The sequence below is a fragment of the Nycticebus coucang genome, chromosome 13, assembly GCF_027406575.1.
Source record: "Nycticebus coucang isolate mNycCou1 chromosome 13, mNycCou1.pri, whole genome shotgun sequence".
NCBI classification, from domain to species: Eukaryota; Metazoa; Chordata; class Mammalia; order Primates; family Lorisidae; genus Nycticebus; species Nycticebus coucang.
This window is the reverse complement of record NC_069792.1, coordinates 66,710,361-66,734,105: the sequence shown is the minus strand read 5'-3', so window position 1 is coordinate 66,734,105 and position 23,745 is coordinate 66,710,361. Positions and strand designations below refer to the sequence as shown.

The 23,745-nt window shown below is 32.3% G+C and overlaps 1 protein-coding gene across 46 annotated transcripts in view; it reads right to left on the bottom strand.

Moving 5' to 3' along the window:
• RIMS2 (regulating synaptic membrane exocytosis 2) overlaps window positions 1-23,745 on the bottom strand; it is a 683,906-nt gene that overhangs the window by 218,796 nt on the left and 441,365 nt on the right. For 26 of the 46 annotated variants that reach the window (XM_053559668.1, XM_053559684.1, XM_053559676.1 and 23 more), the window contains 3 exons: window positions 21,818-21,886; window positions 15,678-15,834; window positions 13,605-13,721 (listed from right to left, as the gene is read on the bottom strand). In XM_053559668.1, the coding sequence (XP_053415643.1) occupies window positions 13,605-13,721; window positions 15,678-15,834; window positions 21,818-21,886 (343 nt within the window). Of the gene's footprint in view, window positions 1-6,625; window positions 6,692-13,604; window positions 13,722-15,677; window positions 15,835-21,817; window positions 21,887-23,745 lie in introns of all 46 variants that reach the window. The other 20 variants (XM_053559665.1, XM_053559666.1, XM_053559708.1 and 17 more) reach the window with 1 other exon arrangement.

The window sequence follows — 23,745 nt, the reverse complement described above, 5'->3', positions numbered from 1 at the left end:
ATCACTTTAATATTCTGAAGACTGGTCTGCTAAATACCTCCCACCCCCCACAGCTGCCATGCAGCCACAGGCTGCAGGCCTTGGGGCCATTCTGTGCCAGGGTGGGGTTGTTTGCTACGGGAGAGTGCTTTTTGGGGAGTTAAGAATGCAGAAGTTTAAACCTTGTTGAACACAGTGAGAATTGCTCCAGAAGAGATAAGGAGATGAAATATCTCTTTTCTTCTGTCACCTTAGTTTGGCCAGAGGAGTCTATCTGTCTGGACACAGGCTTTCAGAGTATTAAAAAATCACATCTGTGATTTGTAACTCTGGGTCAGCTAGGGTATTTTCTCTGATGTCAGCTCCTAACTGTTTACCCATCCAGACTTTTTTTAGGTTAAGATCATAAATACCTTAAAACAATAAAAAGTAGCAGGTAAATGCATACAATCAACATAGTTGAAGAATTAGTCTAGTTAATGGAAATACAAGCGCAGCAAGAACCATGACAGAATTGTTTGCCTTGCCTTTTTGAGATTCGTGATTGTGACACTGATGTATGAAATAAATACAGAGCTAGTCTGTTACTCAGAGCATTAAACTGGAAGCCTCAAGAAGAAGGGTGTGCTACTTCCCGAATCCTCGCTGCTCTTAAAAACTGTCTCTTTGTCTTTGTCTATTATTTTCTATATTTTTCCTAATAATTTTCTTTTTTTTTTTTGTAGAGACAGAGTTTCACTTTATGGCCCTCGGTAGAGTGCCATGGCCTCACACAGCTCACAGCAACCTCCATCTCCTGGGCTTAAGCGATTCTCTTGCCTCAGCCTCCCAAGTAGCTGGGACTACAGGCGCCCGCCACAACACCCGGCTATTTTTTGGTTGCAGTTTGGCCGGGGCCGGGTTTGAACCTGTCACCCTCGGTATATGGGGCCGGCGCCTTACCAACTGAGCCACAGGCGCCACCCTCTCCTAATAATTTTCAATTGGTCTTTCTGCCCAACCAAGCCACTGGAAGAAGACCCATAGCATATTCGGGGCAGATCCCCCAATACTAGAGTTCTTTTTATAACCTTTATGATTACTTCTTTACTCCCCTGGCCTTCTCAGTAATTACAGTACTGATCTTGACTTACACCTAAATTGATTTACTCCCCTTACAAACTCCTAGTTCTTGTAAGGTACCCTGTAAATCTAATTACTCAAGCTATAAGGAAATTTTTCTTGACTCTTCTCCCTCAACATCCAAATACCATTAAAAACAAATATTCTCAACTTTAATTTTTTAAATCTCTCATATTAAGGTAATCTACCTATTACCTTAATACAGGGTTTTCTTTTCCACACCCTTCTTTTCAAATCAATCATACATATAGTCTATAGGGTAGTTTATACTAGGGGGAATAAACTTATAGCTATTACCAATTAAAACTCTTCAAACTATTACCTCCAGTACCTACAGTCTTAGCTCTAAGTTCCTTAACAGAGCATACAAGGTTATTCTTCATAATTAGGACCTTCTCTATTATTTCAGGTTGTTTCTTGCTATTTTTTCCTCTATTACAACAGCACTAAAATATCGTGTTCATTACATCAGTGACTTCCTGCATTTATTTAAAATGCCACCAACTTCCTACTTTATCTCCTCATGAATATAAATAATTCCTATTCATCCTTTAAGATACAGCTGAGTTGTTGCCTTCATGAAACTTTTGCATAAGAAATCCATCACCAGACTCCTACCATCTATGTCAGTAATTTCATAATTTGCTGTGTATATTAAAATACTGGGGAAATAAGTAAGCATATAATAAAATACACAGGTTATATTAATTAAGATAAAGGAAATATCTTATTAAAAGAACATTAACAAAGGGTTACATAATATCCATTATCAGCATTATTTTTAAGTGCTGAATGTGTTTTAAAATCACAATGAATTAAAGATGATTTTGTACTGGTCAGTATAACCTGGCCAGAAGAAAAGTGCTTTGATTTCTAATATAAGTTAAATTTGTCTCCTGAAGTAATACAAAAGAAGTTTAGGAAGCATTATTTAAGTCTCTAATTTTCTGTTTCAAAGAGACAATACTAATAACTTTTCATGCATACATTGGGGTAGAGAGACAGTTAAAGCTTAGATTATTTTGACAGACTGGTCAAAGACTGGGAATGTCTTGTTGAGTTTACTACATTCATTTCATTTAAAAAATTCCAGATATCTTACAGCCAAACTATGGTCCACTTGGAGCTACATTAGCACATATTTATTCCTAAAAGATGAATTCTCAGTTGGGAATATATTCTACCTTGAAATCTAGGCTAGAAAATTGAACATGTAGAGTCAGTGCCACTTTCTTTTTATTACATTGCTCTAAAAAGGTCACTTTCCTTTTAAGCTTTCAATTATTTTGACTCAAGTAGCTAAATTAGGGAGAATTTGGATAATTTAGTTCATTCTGTAAAAGAAAGAAATTGATCCAAATTTGCTATATTTTTTTTGCAGCTTTTGGCCGGAGCTGGGTTTGAACCTGCTACCTCTGGCATATGGGGCCGGCGCCATACTCCTTGAGCCACAGGCACCGCCCCAATTGATCCAAATTTGAACTTTGTCAAATAAGTAAAAAAAGAACAGCATAGCAAAGGAATTGGGAATATGCTAAAGAGGGATGGAGCAAAAAAGTAAAGGGGTCGAGAAGAGTAGAGTTCTTTGTGGAGATAAAAGAACAAGTAAAGTAGAAGTAGCCTAATAAAAGAATAAGAAAGAAATGCATACAGTTCTAGTGTCCAAGAGTGGAGTATTTAAATTAAGATTTCAAAGACAACAATTTCAAATGATAATAAAACTCAGAGTATGGCTATGGGAGTGACTGGTTGAAGTAGAATAGAGAATAAAGCACATAATATTTAAGACAGTCAGGGAAGTGAATAGATGATAAATAAAACATTGAAGTCAATGCTGACATTACTCAGGCTTGGTGGCAGGAATTATGATGTAGAGGAAAACTAAACTCAGGTTCTAAAACCATCAGTGAATAAAATAGCATAACCAAGAAGTCAACAGATGAAAACAACAGATGGAAGGGTAGTCAAAGGTAGGAGGAGGAGGTCAGAAGGACGAGTAACTTACTAAGTTAGTAGAATGAATAACAAGTGACATGGAATACTACTCAGATATAAAAAGGATGAATTAATGCCTTTAGCAACAACTTGGATGGAATTGGAGACCACTATGCTAAGTGAAGTATGTAAAGAATAAACACTGCATGCCCTCATTATTAAATTGGAACTGATGAGTACACACAGGGGAGCAAAACTCAGCAGAAATCAAGCAGGTAAAGGAAGGAAGGGGAGGTGGGCAAAAAACTACCTAATGGCTACAAGGAACACTACCTGGGTGATGGGCACACTTACAGCCCTGACTCAAGCACATAAAAGTGACCCATGTAACTAAAAACATTTGTACCCCCATAATATTTTGAATCTTAAAAAAAGGGGTGTCTGGTGGAAAGATAAAAAAGAAAATAAAGTCACTTAAATAAAGGAAAAGAAGAATATATTATACTGAAAAACCAGTATAGTATTTATTGCTTCTGTAGAAGAGGCAAAGGGATGTAACAGGCAAGGAGAGTATAGGATATGTAAGTGCATAATCAAATGTTCTGGTTCTCAGTTTGGGTGGTAGATTCATGGATGTTCATGCTATTACTATGCTTTGAAACTATACACATTCTTTTATATATCTCAAAATGATGCAAAATAGTTCATAAATATTTAATAGTTTTATATATTTATTAAGTATATGTGATAATTTGATACAAGCATACAGTTTATAATGATCAAATTTGTGTAACTGGGATACCCATTACCTCAAACATTTATCATTTCTTTGTGTTGGGAACTTATCAAATCTTCTCTCCTAGCTACTTTGATATATAAGAACATATTTGAAAGCAATTAATCTATCCAGGAATTAACCAAAACATACTATAAGTAAGTCAAACACAATAGCAAAAAAAAAAATCAAATTTAAAAAAGACAGAAGACCTAAATAGATACTTCTCAGAAGAAAACATGCAAATAGCCAACAGGTATATAAGGAAACCATGCCCAACATCACTAATGATCACAGAAATGTAAACAAAAACCATATGGAGTCATTGTCTCACCCTCATTAAAATGGCTATTATCAAAAAACCAGAAATTGATAAATGCTGGCAATGGTGAGAAGAAGGGGGAATGCTCGTACACTTTTGATGGGGATATAAATTAGTACAGCTGGCATGGATAACACTAGGGAGGTTCCTCAAAAACTATTAATAGAACTAGTCTATCCCACTGGGGATATATATCTGAAAGGAAGAAAGTCAGTATATAAAAAGCTATCTAAACTTGATACAGCACTGTTTACAACAGCCATGTTAAGGAATCAATGGCAGTGTCCATCAAGGGATAAATGGATAAAGAAAAGGTGATATAATATACACAGTGGAATATTATTCAGCCACGAAGAGAAAAATTCTGTCATTTGCAGCAATATGAATAAAATTAGAGGACATTAAATTAAATAAGATAGGCACAGAAAAACAAATATTACAAGTTCTCATCTGTATGTGGGAGTTAAAAAAATTGATCTAATGGAGGAAATGAATAGAATGGTTGTTACCAGAAGGTAGAAAGGGTGATAGAAAGGGGAAGATGATGAGGCATTGGTTAATAGGTATGAAAATATAATTAGAAAGATAATGTTTTTAAAGATAACTAAGGAACTTCCTTTTCACAAAAGCTTCCCAAATTTCCTAGGAGTAGCGTGTACACTAGCCTTAGATGAGGCCTTCATGAGTTTCTGTTGCCTTCCCAAGACCAAGACAAATTTCTTAATACATATAAAAAAATTATATATACACATAAATGTACATAGCAAATCTTACAGTTATATATTTGATAACTGGCTTTCTGAAACAGATTTCTCAGTGTTGTATTTTAATATAAACATTAATGATCTTGTATTTCCTCAAAGCAAACCAAATGATGGCAGAGAATAATTCATAAATGTCCCCTTCAAAACAAGCCAGTTACGCTAAGCTTGAGAATTCGGGTAAGTATATGAAATTGACAACTAACCTAGAGCTGATCAAAAACTGATTCTATCTACATTGGTGAATTAGAAAACTGAATAACACGAAACAATCTTCAGGTTGATAACTGAGATTTTAAAGTATTGTACACAATTTTAACTAGAGTAAACAGAATGAATTTATAACCAGTAATGTCTCATTCATGCATGTCAGCCACAAAAAAAAAAAGCCTCAATTATCAAGATACAGTTATATAACTACTTTTTTCACATTTTGGTAAGGTAAATGTGTAATCACTTCAACCAAAAAGTAGTCAGAATATAATATAAGCTACAGTAAAAATAAAAGACAAAACAACAAAAAAATTATTTAGTACTGAAGCAAAAGAACAGAAAAGACACTGAAAAATGCAAAAGAAAATTAAATATAGCAGCAACCACTATCATACAATTAGACTGGAAGGCACTACATTTCAATTATATTTACTGAAAGACATCACAAAACTTGAATTATTAGGAATTTATAATTAATGTCATCTCAACAATATGTTCCCTTCTCCATTTACCCACATGATTTCAATCTTTGGGAATTTAATCAGTAGTTTTCACTTACTTTTTCTAAACTCTTTTATTATCAACTGTTAATAAGTAGGGATAATTAACTAAAATAATAAAGAAGTCTAATGTAACTCCAAATCACTTTGAAACAACAGGGCGACTATGCATAATTCCTGTGCACATAATTCTCAGTCTATACCAGCTGAACCCACCATCATCATGTCTGCCTACAGGGTCTCAAATGTCACTGAACTGACTCAAATCCATAAAGTTATATATAGTAGCCTTGAGAACTTTATGAACTTTAAAGATCTTCTTTCTTTTCTCTTTCCAGCTAGCCCCTCTTTCATTTAAACACCAGATAATTGATATTTCCCTCCAGAATAAAATATATTTCTTTAAGATATTGTAGCTATACTTTCTATAATTCACTGCAAATTCCCACTTCAAAAAGTACAATGTTGGTTAAGGAGAAATAAGTGTTTTTCCACAGACCCAGAGTTCTCCATGGATCAGGATTATCTACTATGACCAAGGACTAAGTCACAGACACCTTTGTTAAACAAACCAGTTTCAACGTAACCAATACATGGACAAACTTCTCTACCCTGGACCAGGCAGGTGGAGAAATGGATTAAGACATGTGCCATCTAAGTATCTAATTATGAACTCTGCCTAGGAAGTTGGGCAGTTAACTACAGTTAATTTAAAAAGAATACTGTTACTTGATCTTTCTAGGTAATAGAGAGTTGATTGTAATTCCTGGTGTAGTAAACTTTCAGGATCATCAAAGAGATGATCGTAATTTAACAAAGAGAAGCTGTATTTTTGATATCCCACTACAACTGAGTAGTTTATGTATGTTCATTTCATGCTACTTTACAAGGATAATATCTCTATATTTCATTAATAACCATTTATGTATATATAGAAAACAAAAATAGTGAATTATATCATATCAATAGACAGGCACATGCAATTCTACAAACAGACTCAATTGTAATAAAAATATACCTGCCATCCCTGTGATGATGCCCAATGGTCTGACTGTATCTGGAGCGAGGTAGAGTAAGAAAATGACTGCAAGCATGGCAGAAACAAGAATATAAATAAGACTCGGGAAAGAAGAGAAAAAGTATAGTTTAATTTTAAAAGTAAGATCCAAAGATAGGCAGATAGTAAGCAAAGCAAATGAAAATTGTTACTAGAAAGTTTGCCCCATCCTTCTGATGTCTGTTGCAATATGGCTTGCTAAAGATCAAAATATTATAAACAAGGTAGGATACAACAAAAATAAAACATTGACATTTTTAAAAATCATATTTCAAAATAAAACTCATAAATTATCACTCAAATATCTTCAGTACCATCTAGAAAATGTTATTCAATATAGATGCTCTTCCATTTTTTTTTTTTTTTGTAGAGACAGAATTTCACTTTGTGGCCCTTGGTAGAGCCACAGCTCACAGCAACCTCCAACTCCTGGGCTTAAGCGATGCTCTTGCCTCAGCCTCCTGAGTAGCTGGTGCCCACCACAACGCTGGGCTATTTTTTTGTTGTTGTTTTTGCAGTTAGACCAGGGCCAGGTTTGAATCCGCCACCCTGGGTATATGCGGCTGGCGCCTTACCAAATGAGCCACAGGTGCCACCCAGATGCTCTTCCATTTTTTAGGAAGAAACGTAGAAAGAGAAAAATAATAAAATAAACCAGAAAGTTTAAAAGGGAAATAAGAAGTAATTCCTTATACTTACAATATTTAAAAGATTTTATAAGGTAATTATTTCTCCCTCATTTGTTAATAACTAGAAATAACTACAAGGGGCTTTAGATATTCCATTTAATAAAGAATAAATTGCTTTATTTTTACTTGATTATTGTATTTAGTAGATTTATTGGATGCTAATCATTTCTCCATTCACTTTGTATATCATATATGTATTACATACTGTTTGCTTTGCTACACTGTATGCCTCATGACTACTGTAAGCAATCAAAGCAACACCTTAACCTTTTATCCATCTGTAGTTGATGCTTTTCTTTCCATAGCACTAATTAAAAATCTTCTCCTTTCTAAAAATCTTTTAATGTCAAAACAAATCTTGGCAGGTGATCATTACGTTTCAGTAAACAATGGACATGAACTTTGAACTCTCTCAACTTCCATAATTCTACTTTTAATATAAATGTATGTATCTTCACTTATCCTTGTTTTCTGCACCAAAAGAAGAAATGCCTCTACGTGCAATTTTGCTCCTGATGTTACCTTGCTTCATTCATTATTCTAATTTCCAACAGAATTCTTTAATCCCCCTTTGGAAATCAATGTAATACTTCAGTTATTCTTCTTGAAACCACCTTCAACTGAGGATTAAAATATTTATTTAATATTTATATTAAAAATACAATATTTATTTAATAATCCAAGACTTATAAACTCAGAATTTTAAAACTTATAAAATGAATTTTTGCATTCAGTTGATTTATAAACCTTGCTGATTCTGATACCTAAATAACTAAATAACTAGATTTCTCCATTTTTTTCCTTTTCTCTGGCCACTACTTAAAATTGGGCTTACTCTGTTTTTTGTAATAATCTTCTCTTAGATTTTCCTACCTTCAGACCTCAGTACCACCGCCCTATACCCAATCCATTCTTTACCCTGTCTATAGAGGTATATTTGCAAATTATGCTTTCTAATCATGTATGTATCTTACCAAAAATCTTTCAATGACTTTTGACATCAATTCCTTATTAAAAGTTCTAAATTATTTGCAATCTTCATTTCCTGTCACTTTCCATTCCCCATACCACTCCTTTTTATCTAGGTACAAGAGACTACTTAAGATTCTCTAACACAGTGCGGTTTTCTGATTCCAAGACTTTGCTCCTATTCATCACTCTGTCAAGAGTGCCCATCATCCTCTCTCTTTTTCTCTGCCTTTCAAAATTTTGCCCAATCTTTAAAGTCCAAATACACCTTAAAGCCTTTGCTTATAGATCAAATCAAGTGATTTTTCCTGCAATTTGTTCCAATAATATTATGTTTCTGCCTCATAGTCTTCTACATTTTATAATTAGTTGATATACAATAATTTGCCTATCTAGACCAGGATAATTTTTAAAAAATCATTCTGCATAATGCCTGACTTGCTTAATATACAAATTTCAGACTGAAATAAAAAGAACAAATAAAACAAAATTACACCAGTTTCATGATGAATCTCCAAAGAGACCAGGGCTCCACTTAATCATGAAAATGTTCCAGAAATAGAAACAGAAGACTATAAACCCATGTAGTATAAGAAAATGAGGAAGAGACAGAGAAAGCATTCCCAGCTTTTATAAAGAATAGAAATAATATTTAACAATTGTGATGTTGGAATTGATTGCTTTCAAAAGGAATATTCTCCAAAAATTACTTAAAAAGGAAATTTAGAAACTTTGAAGCTTGATAAAATTTATAAGTCCATAAAGTACATATAACAATAAAATTTCCAGTATTTTCCTTGAAGAATCTTATATTAAACTTTGTCTCTATGAAGCTAAAGAAAACATTCAGGAAGAATCACTTTTATCGAGCATCAATCTGTTTTCCTTCTCTCTCTCTCTCTTTTTTTTATCCCTAGTCATATTAGTTCTTAACCTTATCTGGTATGAGCCTCATTGAGATTCTTTTGAAAACTCATGTATCAACCTCACACAAAATTTACCATCCTGTTTTAGTACGCCCTCTAAAATCCACCTAAGGTTTATAGATGTATCCAAGGTCCTTTGCTATCTAAAAATGTTTTACACTTCCCCATGAACCAAGCTTACTTTTTCCCCACAATTAATGAATATTATAAAATCTGAGCAATAAATATGTATAATGTCTTCAATATATACAAGGAGTTAAAGTGTAAAAATTGCATTTAGTCCAATCTGTTTGAAATTAATAAAAATTTGAGCAAAGCAATAATTCACTGTAAAAGAAATAGAAAACTAATGCAAGTAACTAAATTTTGAAGTAAAAATGTTACAGATCCTTAAGGTCATGATAAAAATATTACTATTTGAGGGCAGCTCCTGTGGCTCAAGGAGTAGGGTGCTGGCCCCATATATCGGAGGTGGTGGGTTCAAACCCAGCCCCGACAAAAAAAAAAAAATATATATATATATATATTACTATTCGAAAACTGAACTAGATTACTAATCCAATTTCTAGATACACGTTGACCTTAAGGAATAGAACCTTTAAATGTAGCACAAAATTATGTTTTTAATGAATTTTCCTTCCACTAGTAAACTGAATATCCTCTTTTAGAGACCACTAGATACAAAAAGGACACAAAAAGGAGATAAAATATCTTATCAAGTAAGCCTATAGTTTTGGAAAACTTTGTTCAATAGCCCCTATATAATGCAAAAACATCATGCTCTGTGCCTGTAACATTGCTTATGCCTTGCTTAAGCAATGGTTTCTACAATATACTCAAACACTTTTAATGTGCTAGAACGGGCATTTTCCTTTTTAGAGTATGAATTTACTATTTGAATGTACAAGAGAAAAAAGTTTATAAAGTAATTTACCTTTGCCAGTATTGCACTCAACATATTTTAGCCTCCACAATAGCCATAAAAATGCACACCATAGAAGATCTCAACACATTACAGATTATCTAATACTTACTCTAATAGCAAACTGGCTCAAGGAAACAAAAAAACTCTTAAAACGATTTCTAATAATAAAGTCACATTGTCTTCCCCAGAAAAAAATAATTATGTTTCTAGTTTTAGTACTTACCAGGGTTTATCAGAAAAATAATGATACATTATTTTTATAGTATGTGTTTAAAAAGGGTATGAATAATATATATCTTCTTTACCCTACTTAAGTTTGACTAAGTATTATAAATTAATGTTTAATTATTTTTCACCCAATGGAGTCAGTGTAAAAGCTAAGATTTTCACATATAACTTTTGAACATGTTCTCAAATCCTTCATCCTTCATACTGAGCCTTTACGATATATAGGTTTTTCTGTTTCTGTATCCTTTATTTAAGCTTTGTCCTTGCTTAAGGACAAAGCTTTTTCAAGGTCCAACTCATGTCCTACATTTTATATAAAACTTAAAAAAAATACCTTAACTCACTGATTTCTCTGGGTTTTTTTTGTTTATTTTTACTCAATTATTAAGGACACTGAATGTAAATTATTTGCAATCCAACAAATCATTTTAAAATGCTAAGGCTAGAGCACATTTTTTGAATACACACCATACAACTGAAGGCACCATGTCATTTAATCTATACAACCCTGTAAAGTTACACTAGTATTCTAATTTTATAGATAAGGAAATCAAATGTCAAAGAGCTTAGCTGTCCCAAAGATTCATACACAGGTATATACACACAAGGTAAACTCAAACACAAGGCTCTTTGGTTCCAAATCCAATGAAAAAGAGTACATTCAGTAAAATACTATTTTAGTTCAGTGCAATAATTTTTACTAAGAAAGGTTAATGCACTTCTCAAAATACCCAAGTCATTCTTACTATCTCAAAAGAATTCTCTCATATGCTTTTTGATTAACAATATTATTGATAGACTCTATAAACTGTTATTTATGAAAGTTCACTGTAAGAGTTCTAGAGTATTCCTAACTTCTATGAAGTATATAAAAATTATCATATGCATTTTATCAAAAATCTTCTAAAATATTAGAATAAAACAGAAATTAAGGACTTATTGTTTAATAATGTCATAGACAATATACACAAATAACATGAATAATTGTACTTTTTCATTCCTCATATTAAAGAATAATGATTAAATATATAATACGAGTAATATCGGAAATGGTTTTGTATTCCTATTTAAATAAAATTCTATTCAACTTACATAAAAAAAAATTTAATGTAGCTCACAGTTAAGAGTAATTGTGATCTGGCAATCTACAGCACTCTAAAAGAGTTATGGAACAACATGGATCAATTTTCCCCAAAACTTTAAAAAATATTTATTTAAACATTTTTATTAAACTAAGGGATCTATTAAATTTTGAAGCAAAAAATATATATGTAGTGATATTTCAATTATGGCCATAAATTGGGATAGATATAAATATGCATAATGCAGGATATCTCTGACGGTTAATTAGCTAAGAGTACCTATGACTACGTTAGCTAATACCAAGGATTACTCATAAACATGAAATTTTGTTGCCTAGGGCCATTTGTCTTAAAACATTTATGAAATATTGTGCAGAATATTTCATATGAGAGCGACCATTTCTGTTTCTGAGTATAATTCTAGAGCAGTGGTTCTCAACCTTCCCAATGCTGTGTCTCTTTAATACAGTTCCTGTGGGTGATGACCCACAGGTTGAGAACTGCTGTTCTAGAGGTTAATTTTAATCTATTTTTTCCTGCAAGATTTAGACAATATTTAATTGTTTTAGAGGAAAATATAAAGGTCATTTTTCATTAAAAGAAAGCTTTACATAAACTTGAAGGAAATTTAAAGTCATTTTAGACTTTCTCTTTCATCATTTCTTTTAACAACCCTTCGAGAAACAAGAAGTCTATGACTTGCTACATAGTAATATCCAGAAATGATCATCTCATTAAAATTATATTAGGTAACCAAAATACCCATTGATCCACCCTAATATGATTCCTTCCAATTCCTAATCATGCCAACACAGCACATTAGCTTTCCTTTGACATTAATACTAATATTAATTTAATAACTTCCTAATTTCTTCTTAGAACCCAAACACAAAAACCAGTTTGACACTGTTGAATACTAATCCTTTTCTTTTCTTTTATAGAAGTATACTAAAACATGATGAAAGTATAAGGATGAATTGAGTATAATCCTAGATTTAGATAAAACAATTAAGTTTGTAAATATTCACATTATTTTCTCATGTCAGCTGACTTAAAAGGCCCCAAGTGTTATTCTTAAAATGAGTTTAGAATGCTCACAAAAGCACTCCTGAGTTCCTTCATCATTTTACTCTATCTTGCACAAAGTTCAGAGAAAATACAGTATAATTTATTTCATATGTAAATAAAGCATCAGGTAGAGAGTTAATAAATGTGCTTATTTAAAAATATTAATAGTAATTAAGCATTGTAACATACTATGTTACTTCCAAGTTTGTCACCTTTAATGGAGCAAATTCAGAGAGTTCTAAATACAGTAATCAACAAGCATGATTCTTTAAGATGCTTAAAAGGTTTACAGAAAGCCACGTAGAAAAAACTTTTCATGAATCATAATAAAATGTTTTCTTTTTATTTTTTTGAGACCGAGTCTCAAGCTGTTGCCCTGGGTAGAGTGCGGTGACATCACAGCTCACAGCAACCTCAAACTCTTGAACTTAAGCAATTCTCTTTCTTCAGCCTCCCAAGTAGCTGGGACTACAGGCACCCACCACAAAGCTGGCTTATTTTTTGGTTGTAATTATCATTGTTGTTTGGTAGTACTGGGCTGGATATGAACCAGCCAGCTCTGATGTATGTGGCTGGCGCCCTACCCCCTGAGCTACAGGTGCCGAGCCAATAAAATGTCTTCTAAACAAACAAGATTGAGTCTCAATACTTCTACACATGAAAAATCACACTAATTTCTCCAATGAACATAAAAGAGTTTAAAATCTGTTGTCTCATGAAAGTATTTTACATGTAATTGGTTATGACAAGGTAAAAATAAGAAAACATCTTATTTACGTTATAATTATCATTATAATCTATTGTGCAGATTCACAAGCTTAACTGGTTTGATGAAGGACCAAAATTGTAAGAACAAGATGATTTTTTTTCTTATTAAAGAAAATCTTGCTTTTTATTTCTTTTTTTAAACAATGTGATGGTCATAAGAAAGAATGTATGCATTGTAAAGAGAAAGTGTTGCTTTAGAAACTAAGAAACAGACAAAAATATTTTATGTTAACCATTTCCTGAAGGCAGTGATCAAAAGGTCTAAAAGCATTAAATCATATTTACCTGTCTCTATCTGGAGAATAATGGTCATCTATGACGCGATGTCTATCCATTCGGCTAATTGTATTATAATGTCCAGGAGTAGTACGTGTCCCTCGAAGTCCCTGTTCCACATTCCGACTAAAATTTCAAGATCCATTAAATACCTTAGTAAAGTATAATCATATACATCTCAGCTGGAGTTTGATAGGTAAGAAGATTGCTGCTATAATAGACACAATACAAGAAGAGCTCAAATTAAGCTAATACCAATGGGGATATAATAAAGAGTATCAACATTATTAATTGTTGACTTCCAGGTCACTAGCAGTGATACTCAATGATATACATAAGAGAAGTAGATTGCTGTGAAAAATATTAGTTCTGTGTTAGATATCTTTCTTTACATAGCCTAGGGGAATGGAGATAGGAATGCCTCAGAGGTAGTCAAACGTGAGTTCAAATTTCAAGAGAACATCTCACCACCTCCCTTGATACCACTCTAGTCCAGACTATCTATCATTTTTGTGCATATACCATAACAATAGCCATCTAAGTAGTCTCTTGCTTCAACCCTTCCCCCATCCACTGTGATGCATAGCAGCCCTTTAAAACATAAGACCATTACTGTTATATTAGTGAATGAAATGTAGGAAACAAATATTTAATTTTATTACATGCAATGACCTAATTTTTCTGTCCTTTCCAACCTATCATTTCCATATTAATTTCTTCCACCTTATTATCCTATATCAAGTAAATACAGAAATGTAAATGTATGTATATTCATATTTTATAATTATGTCTATTTTGCTGCTACTGTTCAAGTTCCATCTTGTTTTTAATTACTGTGAGCTGATAATAAGTTTTTCTCTTCTTTTTCAAAGTGGATTTAATTATTTGTACACCATTATCCTTCCATATACAATTTCAAGAAGTTATTACTCATTTTTGTAAGTTTTCCAATGGCCAGCTATTTAGCAGAACTCCTGTATTAGTTTTTATCGTCTGCTTATATTGGACTTTCTATGTAGCTAATCCTATCTTTAATAAATAATAAATGATTTTTTTTCTCTTTGAATAATACTTCCACCTCTTATTTCTTTTTCTTGTCTTTTAATGTTTTTCAGGACCTGAAGTACTATTTTAAACAGTGATAATAATAAGGGGCATCTTCTCTTATTTCTGATATTAATGTAAATGCCTCTATAAAGTCTTTCCATTAAGTACAATGATTACTTTAAGTGCAAGTGGTTTCCTTGTTTAACTCAACATCTTTAAAGAGTTAAACATGTTTGTCAACTTAATATATTATATTTTCTTTTTAATTTCTGCAATTGTTCAATTATAGAAACCTTTTTAGTTCTTTATAGCCTTATAAATTAATATGTCAAATTTAAAAATAAAATAAAGTTCTCTCAAAAAGTACAATATCTTATATAAAATTAAGATTCAATTAAAATTCTAATACTCAATTATTTATTTATAACAGAAGTTATAAGTTAGTTACTCTCATTGGTCAACATTTCTCAAACATTCCAAGGATATAAGTGAATTATGCAGATATTTCTGGTAGTCTCAGACTTTCTGAACCGTTCTTCCCACTGCATATGCATTTGTTTGTATTCCTTCAATGATTTTTCCTAACTTGAAAGACTGATCAGATGTGTATTTATTTATATTTCTTAAATTACCAATATCTAAATCATTTATAAATATAATTGGTTCTATCTGTATCTGCTCACACTGATATGTGACTGAAAGCTGGTTCTTCTTAATTATTTCGAACTATAAAAGAATATATGGGCTCGGGTGGTGCCAAACGAGTATACTGGAGGTGGTGGGTTCAAACCCGACCCTGGCCAAAAACTGCAAAAAAAAAAAAAAAAAGAATATATGGGCTATCCAAAGACACAAAGTAATGCACATTTCCTTTTACTCTAATTACATAGGTTATTGAGTAGCATGTTGCTTTTCTATAAATAACTTTTTCCCATAAGAATCACTTATATTTAGAGATGGTTAACAATAACTTATGATAAATAAGCCTGTAGTAATCCCAACATACAAATAAAGTGAATGAATATGCTGTCTTACCTTTGTGGAGGAGGGACACTGGGTGACCATGATCTAGTCCTTCCTATAACATCTACTCGATGAGGAGACCCTGATGGTGAACAATGGTTTGATGACATTACTTGTTCTGGCACTGATAATGTTGAACTTTGAAGATCTCGACCATTGTGTCGATAATCTAAAGGTAGAAAGATTAATAAATATTACAGTTATCAGCACATTAAGTCTTTCATGTATTCTGTACTTAAAGATATACAATGTTAGTGAAGTTGAAAGACTTTAAATATAGTAAATATAAAGTATAACAAAGTATAATGCAGTATTAAAGCAAAATGATATTTTTAAATACATAAATTTTAAAAGGAATGACAAATATTCAAACATTTATGTAGTTACTATATCCAAGGCACTGTGAGAAGTAGAGTAAAACTTTTATGTATATTTATATGTGCAGTATATTTTTTATATACTCTTAGGCAGTAAAATTTTTATAAACATTTAATTATTTTCAATAAAAGACTCAAATTAATTGTCAAAACATTTTCATCTCTTCAGTGACCTGGAAAAGCTTCAAATACTTTTCAAATATAATTAATATTTAAAGTTATCAAGTTCAAAAAAGTTCCTAAAGTCTATAGTTATTTCTTTAAGGGATAAACAATATATATGAACTGCTTTTTTTTTTAAGAGACAGGGTCTCACTATGTTGCTCAGGCTGACCTTGAACTAACTACTGGCCTCAAGCAATCTTCCTGCCTCAGCCTTCTGAGTAGCTGGGACTACCAACATAAACTACCATGTCCAACTACCAACATGAGTTACCATGTCCAGCTACCGTTTTTCTTATAGTATTTGACAGGGATGAGATACATAGATGCTTAAGAATAAAAACATGATTTCACAAATTTTGGCAATGTATATTAGAAGGGATACAACTCAAATGAATGCTAGACAGCAAACGATATGTGAACAAATGGAAGGAATTCTCAGTTGATAGAAAAATGTCAGTTCAATGTGGGGGCAACATTGGGGAAAGCAGAAAGAAAAGTAAATTTGACTTAAATTGTGTATATATAAAACATAATGAGGTTTGTAATGGAAAAGAGTCTGAAGATTTCTTGGTAGGCTGACATTAGCACTATTGCTGTCATCTTCAACATGCTCATGATAGCCATTATTAATTGATCTTTTACTATGTGCTAGAAACTCTGCTAGGCAATGTACAGTGTTCCATTACGATATTTATTTCAGAGATAGCTCAGAAAAATGACTGGCTCATATGTGGTTTTTTTCCTAGCATGTTAATGTTTTACAGTATTATTTTAGACTCCTAAAAACAGAGCAAAAAACAAAGATTCAGATACACATGAATAACTGAAGTAGTGTTCTCAGGACAAGGGAGGAGAACAGAATAGGGCAAGGGAAGAAATTAAGCTACAATATAGTCAGCTTGATCTTACTGGAGGCCTGAAAGATGAATTGGATCATAGTTACTCTGATTTTGAGACAACAGGGCTGGACTTTAGTCCCATGTTAGCCAGTCATTGGCTGAAGACTGCCAATGGAAGGTAAACAAGGTTTTTAATCTTCTGGGTGAGTGGTTTCTATTTATCTAATGGCAATTCTCAGGAGAGAAGGACAGTTTTGAATTGTTAGTAACCAACACACAGAGTAGCAGGTAAAGGGGTATGGGTGGAACATCAACAGCGTCGAGGACAACTACCAAATAATTGTGGTTGAATGCAAAGTACACTAACACAGTCAGTTGTAGTAAATTAGAGAAATACAGAACTGGGTACAACACCCATTCATCCCATGTTCTTTCTCTTGGCTCACTTTGGTCACAAACACTGCCATAGAAGTACATATTTCATGGGCCCTTTCTGATGTTCGTGGTTAGTTTCCTTCATGCCATAACTTTGCATAACTATCTTCTCCATCTAGGTAACTTCATTTTATTTTAGACTCCCACATTTAATAGTTTTGAATGCATAAAATTTAACATGGTTTTTTATTGTGCAGGCATCTTTATTTTTAGAGCTCTGTTTTCAAAGCTACATGGGTTTTGAATAGTCTTTCCCAACCTCGCTTTCCTAGAAGCCCTGCTGTTTTAGCCACAATTTTGCAAAGCACAAGAGTTGTCGGGAATACATACATGGCATAATAGAAAAAAATTATGCCAAGAAGATATTATCTCCATTTTCATTTGTAAAAACAGAGTCAAAGAAACCTAACTGTCAAACACTAGGATGGAGACTTAAAACATCTTCCTGACTCCAGTGCTCTCACAGTGTCCTAATACTATTATACCTTTTATTTTTGTGAAATAATTATTTAAGAAGATGAAGCTCACAGCAGTATACAATTCATACATAAGGTTAGAGAGATTGTAGCAAGAAGATTAATTGCTCTTATAAAACTTATAATAGTATTGTCCGTTAGAACTTTGAAATGAAGAAATGTTCACTATGAGCACTAATATGGGTAGCCACTAGAATCACATGACTACCGAAACTTGAAATTTGGCTAATGATAATAAGGATATAGATTTTTATAATATTTATTTTAAATTAAGTTCAAATAGCCATATACAAATAGTGGCACAGCTCTGAAATATAACATATGGCAGTAGCAAAAGACTGTACAGAAAGAATACGTTTATTTGCTCAACAAATATTTATGAGTATATATACATGTCAGATGTGATTCTCTGTTGGAGTGAATAAACATGTTTTCTAATACCACAAATTCTGTAAGGTATTTATTTTGACATAAGCCATTTAAGAAGTTTACTTGTTTTTAAAACAAAAAGTAATTCTGTAGTTATTTTAAAATTTTTTAAAAAGCTAAAATGGCTCAGCACCTGTAGCACAGTGGTTATGGCACCAGCCACATACACCAATGGTGGCAGGTTTTAATAATGGAGCTTTACAAAAAGACACAAAAAAAAAATGTGAAAAAAGCAGAATTTATATGTTTATGTCTTAATTACGATTCTCATGTAATTCCTAGAACATTACTAAAGTAATGGAGTATGAAAAGAAACTATGTATACTATAATTTCAGAAACTAAAATACCATAATCCTAATTTTGATGTTTGTAAAAATGATTGGAGACCACTTCAAATTTCTAATAGTATAAAATTCAAAAACTGCTAGATGCATTGCTAAAGTGTAGTATATTGTGAAATCTATGTCTCAAAATCACATGGATTTAAAAATAGCAAAATGTAGGTTATTGTACAGCAATCTTTTCTCTTCATTATATTAAATGATTCACCAGATAGTTTATGATAGGCAAAATAATAATGACAATGAGAAAGGAGGAATGTTTTTTATCATAATGAAGAAACATAATGAATCCAGGGTAAACACTTTGACCTAGGTAGGTTTTCAAAACAACTATTCTGTAATAACAAAAAGTTATTCCAGAGAATTAAGTTAAATAATGAAAGAATCTATAACTTTCTATTGATTTTCTAAAGATACAACTCCTTTGATAGAATTTTTATGAAATAATCATTTTTAATAAATTTTTCACCATCATAAAAAAATGAAAGAATTGAAATATGCAGAAAATACCGTCAAGACACAGGGATTTAATGACCTGAAGAGAAATATTTTGGGTGAAGAAAACCGGTTGTGATTAGATATTTAGAAAAGAGAAGACATGGAATAATCAAGTAACAAACAAATACAACACAAAATTGAAAAAAACAAAAACAAAACTGTAGTGATCACCAAGAGCAGCAGTTCTCAACCTGTGGGTAGCAACCCACAGGAACTGTATGGAAGGTTGAGAACCACTGACCAAGAGACAATGGAAAATACTTTTCTAAACCACTTTATGGTTTTAATATATAAACCATACAACATAAAATATATTTTGCAGTCTTAGCAAATTAATACATTGTTTACCTTGGGGGAAAAAAAGAGAGAAGAAACAGAGTTTTTAAAAAGGAATAGATTGGGCGGTGCCTGTGGCTCAGTGAGTAGGGCGCCGGCCCCATATGCCAAGGGTGGCAGGTTCAGACCCAGCCCCGGCCAAACTGCAACAGAAAAATAGCCGGGTATTGTGGCGCACGCCTGTAGTCCCAGCTGCTCGGGAGGCTGAGGCAAGAGAATCGTGTAAGCCCAAGTGTTAGAGGTTGCTGTGAGCCGTGTGACGCCACGGCACTCTACCCGAGGGCGGTACAGTGAGACTCTGTCTCTACAAAAAAAAAAAAAAAAAAGGAATAGACTGCATAGTATTCCATGGTATGTGTGTGTGTGTATGTGTGTATCTCACAATTTGTTTATCCATTCATGGGTTGATGGACACTTAGGCTGTTTCCACAACTTGGCTATTGCGAATTGGGCTGCAATAAGCATTCTGGTGCAAATACTATGTAGCCATAAAAAAAGAGGGAGACTTTACATCTTTTATGTTTACCTGGATGGACCTGGAACATATTCTTCTCCTTTTTTATTTTTTTTTAATTTTTTCTTTTACTTTTTATTTTAAATAACTTCCTTTTAAAAAACTCTATTACACAATTGTAACGTGTGCATTGTCCAAAGCAAGAAAGGTGTGATAAGGAAAACCAAAGTTTTAAAATAATGTATGTACTTTCAGATCTTTATCTCTGTAATTTTTTCGCTAAAAAAAATTTTTAATTTTTAGTTTAGTTTTAAATTTTTAAAGTTTAGTTTTAAATTTTTAATTTAAATTTTTTTACAGTCTCAAGCTGTTGCCCTCGGTAGAGTTGTGGCATCACAGATCACAGCAACCTCAAACTCTTGTGCTTAAGTGATTCTCTTGCTTCCATCTCCCAAGTAGCTGGGATTACGGGCATTAATCCCATTGTGAGTGCCCTCCACAACGCCCAGCTATTTTTTGTTGTTGTTGTTACAGTTGTCATTGTTGTTGTTTTTTTTTTAGCTGGGCCAAGCTGGGTTTGAACCCACCAGCCTTGGTATACATGGCCGGTGCCCTACCCACTGACCTATGGGCACCACCAGGAACATATTCTTAGTGAAGTTCCTCAAGAACGGAAAAAAAAGTATCCAATGTATTCAATACTATTATGAAACCAATATATAAACACTTACACATTCATACAAAGGATAAAATACAAAAATAGTCCAGAAAGAGGGGAGAGGGACAGGGAGAGGAAGGGCAAGTGTAGGGAGGGTATTTGGCAGGAACTTGCCTACTGTACACAATGCAAAAGTACATTTCAAAACAACTGATAGTGTATAACGTCATACCACAGAAATAAGTAAATGAGGTGATGGTTATGTTAATTAGTTTGATTTAAGCATTCCACATTGTATATCAAATCATCACATTGTACCCCATAAATGTATACAGTTATGATTTAATAAAAATTAAGTTAAAAAGTAAAGTAGCAGACTGATACAGCAATGCAAATTTACTAATACTCTAATAAAAACTGTCAAACAAAAATTTTTATGTCATTGATGCAACTGTGGCATGTGTCACATATGATAGATCATATTTTGTTTAAAGTAAAATTAGTCATAATTGTGAAACTGGCTAAGTTATTTAAGTTTTAAGAGGAATAGAATAAAAAAATTGTAATATTTAAGTGTATTACATACATTTTGTTAGAATTTACAGAAAATACATCTACTTACTTAAAATATTAAATCATTGTATAAATTTCTAACCATATAATAAGGCAATGTTTTAAGTTACAGTATTATGATATTAAAAGGTAGTTGTAAAGTAAATGATACTTAATACAAAAACAATTTAAAAAAATTTAAATCTCATTAAATATTTGCCATATTTAAGTATGCTGATAGTATCAGAAAGATTTCTTCTTTTTTCTACAATGTTAGTACAGTATAAAGAAGTTTTAATTATGCAATAAATCTTCTAATTCATTGTAAAACCCTTATTCTTTAGGTGTTTTAGAATAGAAAATTGATTAGAAAATTTGCAGACATTTACTTATAAGACTACTCAATCTAATAATTGGTACAGGTACTCTATAAATTGGCATTATTCAGGAGTTTAAATTGCCATAGTTTTCCGTTTGACTTAGGGAGGTGAGGAGGCAAGTTATTTCTTTCTTGTTTTTTTTTTTATTTTTATATTAAATAATAATGAATTACAATCCTTTAATATTATAACATAATTCTAAATTTCTTACCTGATACTACACCAATTCCATCATCACAGTCATAGTCAGAGACTTCACTATCACTTATCCTCTTTGACCCTATGAAGCAAACAATAGCAATAATTCAAAATGTTGATTGCTTTAAAAAAAAAAAAAGAACCCCTCAACAACTTGAAAAATGAAAAGATTTTGAATCACTTGAGAATAAAATATATGTAGAGAAGGAAAGTCAGTATAAGTTCACCAACACTTATTTTTATACACATATCATGAGGTGAGGTTATGAGTGATGAGGAGTTTAGGAGGTTAGGATTTACACCATAATTATTCCGGAAACTTAAAAGATAATGTTCCTAGGTGGTTTAAAGATTCAAATAACATTTAGTACTAAGCAATGATTGTAAATTATTTTACTCAATGAACTGATAAAAATCTATCATAAATTTAATTTTAGATGTTGGTGGACAAATGCACTGAAATTTAGGTAAATTTGAAAACACGTGTTATTTCTAAAAGTATTAATGTCTTTTTCTAATATGTATGACTAATAAACTGAATATACTCAAATATTTATTTTATGTGCTCACGGAGAAGTTCAATTCAGACAATAAATTCCGTTATGACATTTTAAACCTTTTTTTAACTATTTTGGTTTAGCTGTTTCCCTGTTACTTTGAGAAAACAATAATAAAGTGTCTACAAAACTAATATATCTGAATTGTGAATTTTGCTATATTTTCAAAGAAATCACTTGAGAGAACTAAGGTATTATAATTTGAGATAGGTATGTTTTTCGCTTATAAAACATATTTATAACAATATTTTAAAATGTTAATCTTACTATGGCAAAAATAACATCAAATTGAATTAACTAGAACTTTGATGGATAACACATTATGACTTCACATTTAATTATGAAATATATCACATATATTAAAATAAGCTTTTTTCTATTTTCGTCCACATGTGTCTCAGGATTAACTAGAACTTTGATGGCTAAAACATATTATGACTTCACATTTAATTATGAAATATATCACATATATTAAAATAAGCTTTTTTCTCACTATTTTTTTCCACAAGTGTCTCAGGAATGGACACATCCTACAAAATCCTTTATTAATTTCCCCATTCCTTCGTATCAGAAAACATTTAATAATGAATGAAGACAGTGTGCTATTTCAAAAAATGCCTTTTTTTCCTGTCTTTTAATAGTACATGTTATTCATGAACTAGATGGAACTCAGTTTTATCAGAAAATAAATGCTTTCCCGTGTGGTTCATACAATACTGAGAGCTCCCATTGCATAAGGTATCTACATGTTCCAAAAATGCGCCCCAATGTCTATAACCTACTCTTAGAAATGTATAATTTTTTTCCTTTTATTTGTTTATTTATTTCTTTGTTTTAATCCCTACCCTTTTGGAGGGGGGAGAATTTTGGTTGCCAGAAACTCTAGTTCTATTTTTCTGCTTGCAATAGTTAGAAAGAAGACACTTGTTTTTATCATATGGTCTTATCGAATGGACGCTTACTATTTTCTTTCCAAACGTTTATGTCATACAACTTTAGACACAATCAAATCAGAGGCTTTTATAGACCCAGTTGAAATTAAAGCTAGAATTATCTAACAACATCCCAACAGACAGGGCATGAAAGGATTTATAGAATTAGGACAAGCATTCTAAATGAATTTACAATAGAAGAAGGGTCACACTCAAGGGGCTACTGAGGAGAGACTTAAGGATAATTGCTATCCCACTTGAAAGAAGCTTTCAGTTTGCAAATACCCAAAGACAGGGTGATCATTAGTTTACTAGGCCAGGTATAAAGACTACAAGCTTCTGGTCCTGTTCCAAGAATGACACCAGCAAATGATGAAGTTTATTTTATCAGCTTTTGTGAGCTGGCCTGTGTATATGTGTGTGTGTGTGTGTGAGAGAGAGAGTGAGTACCT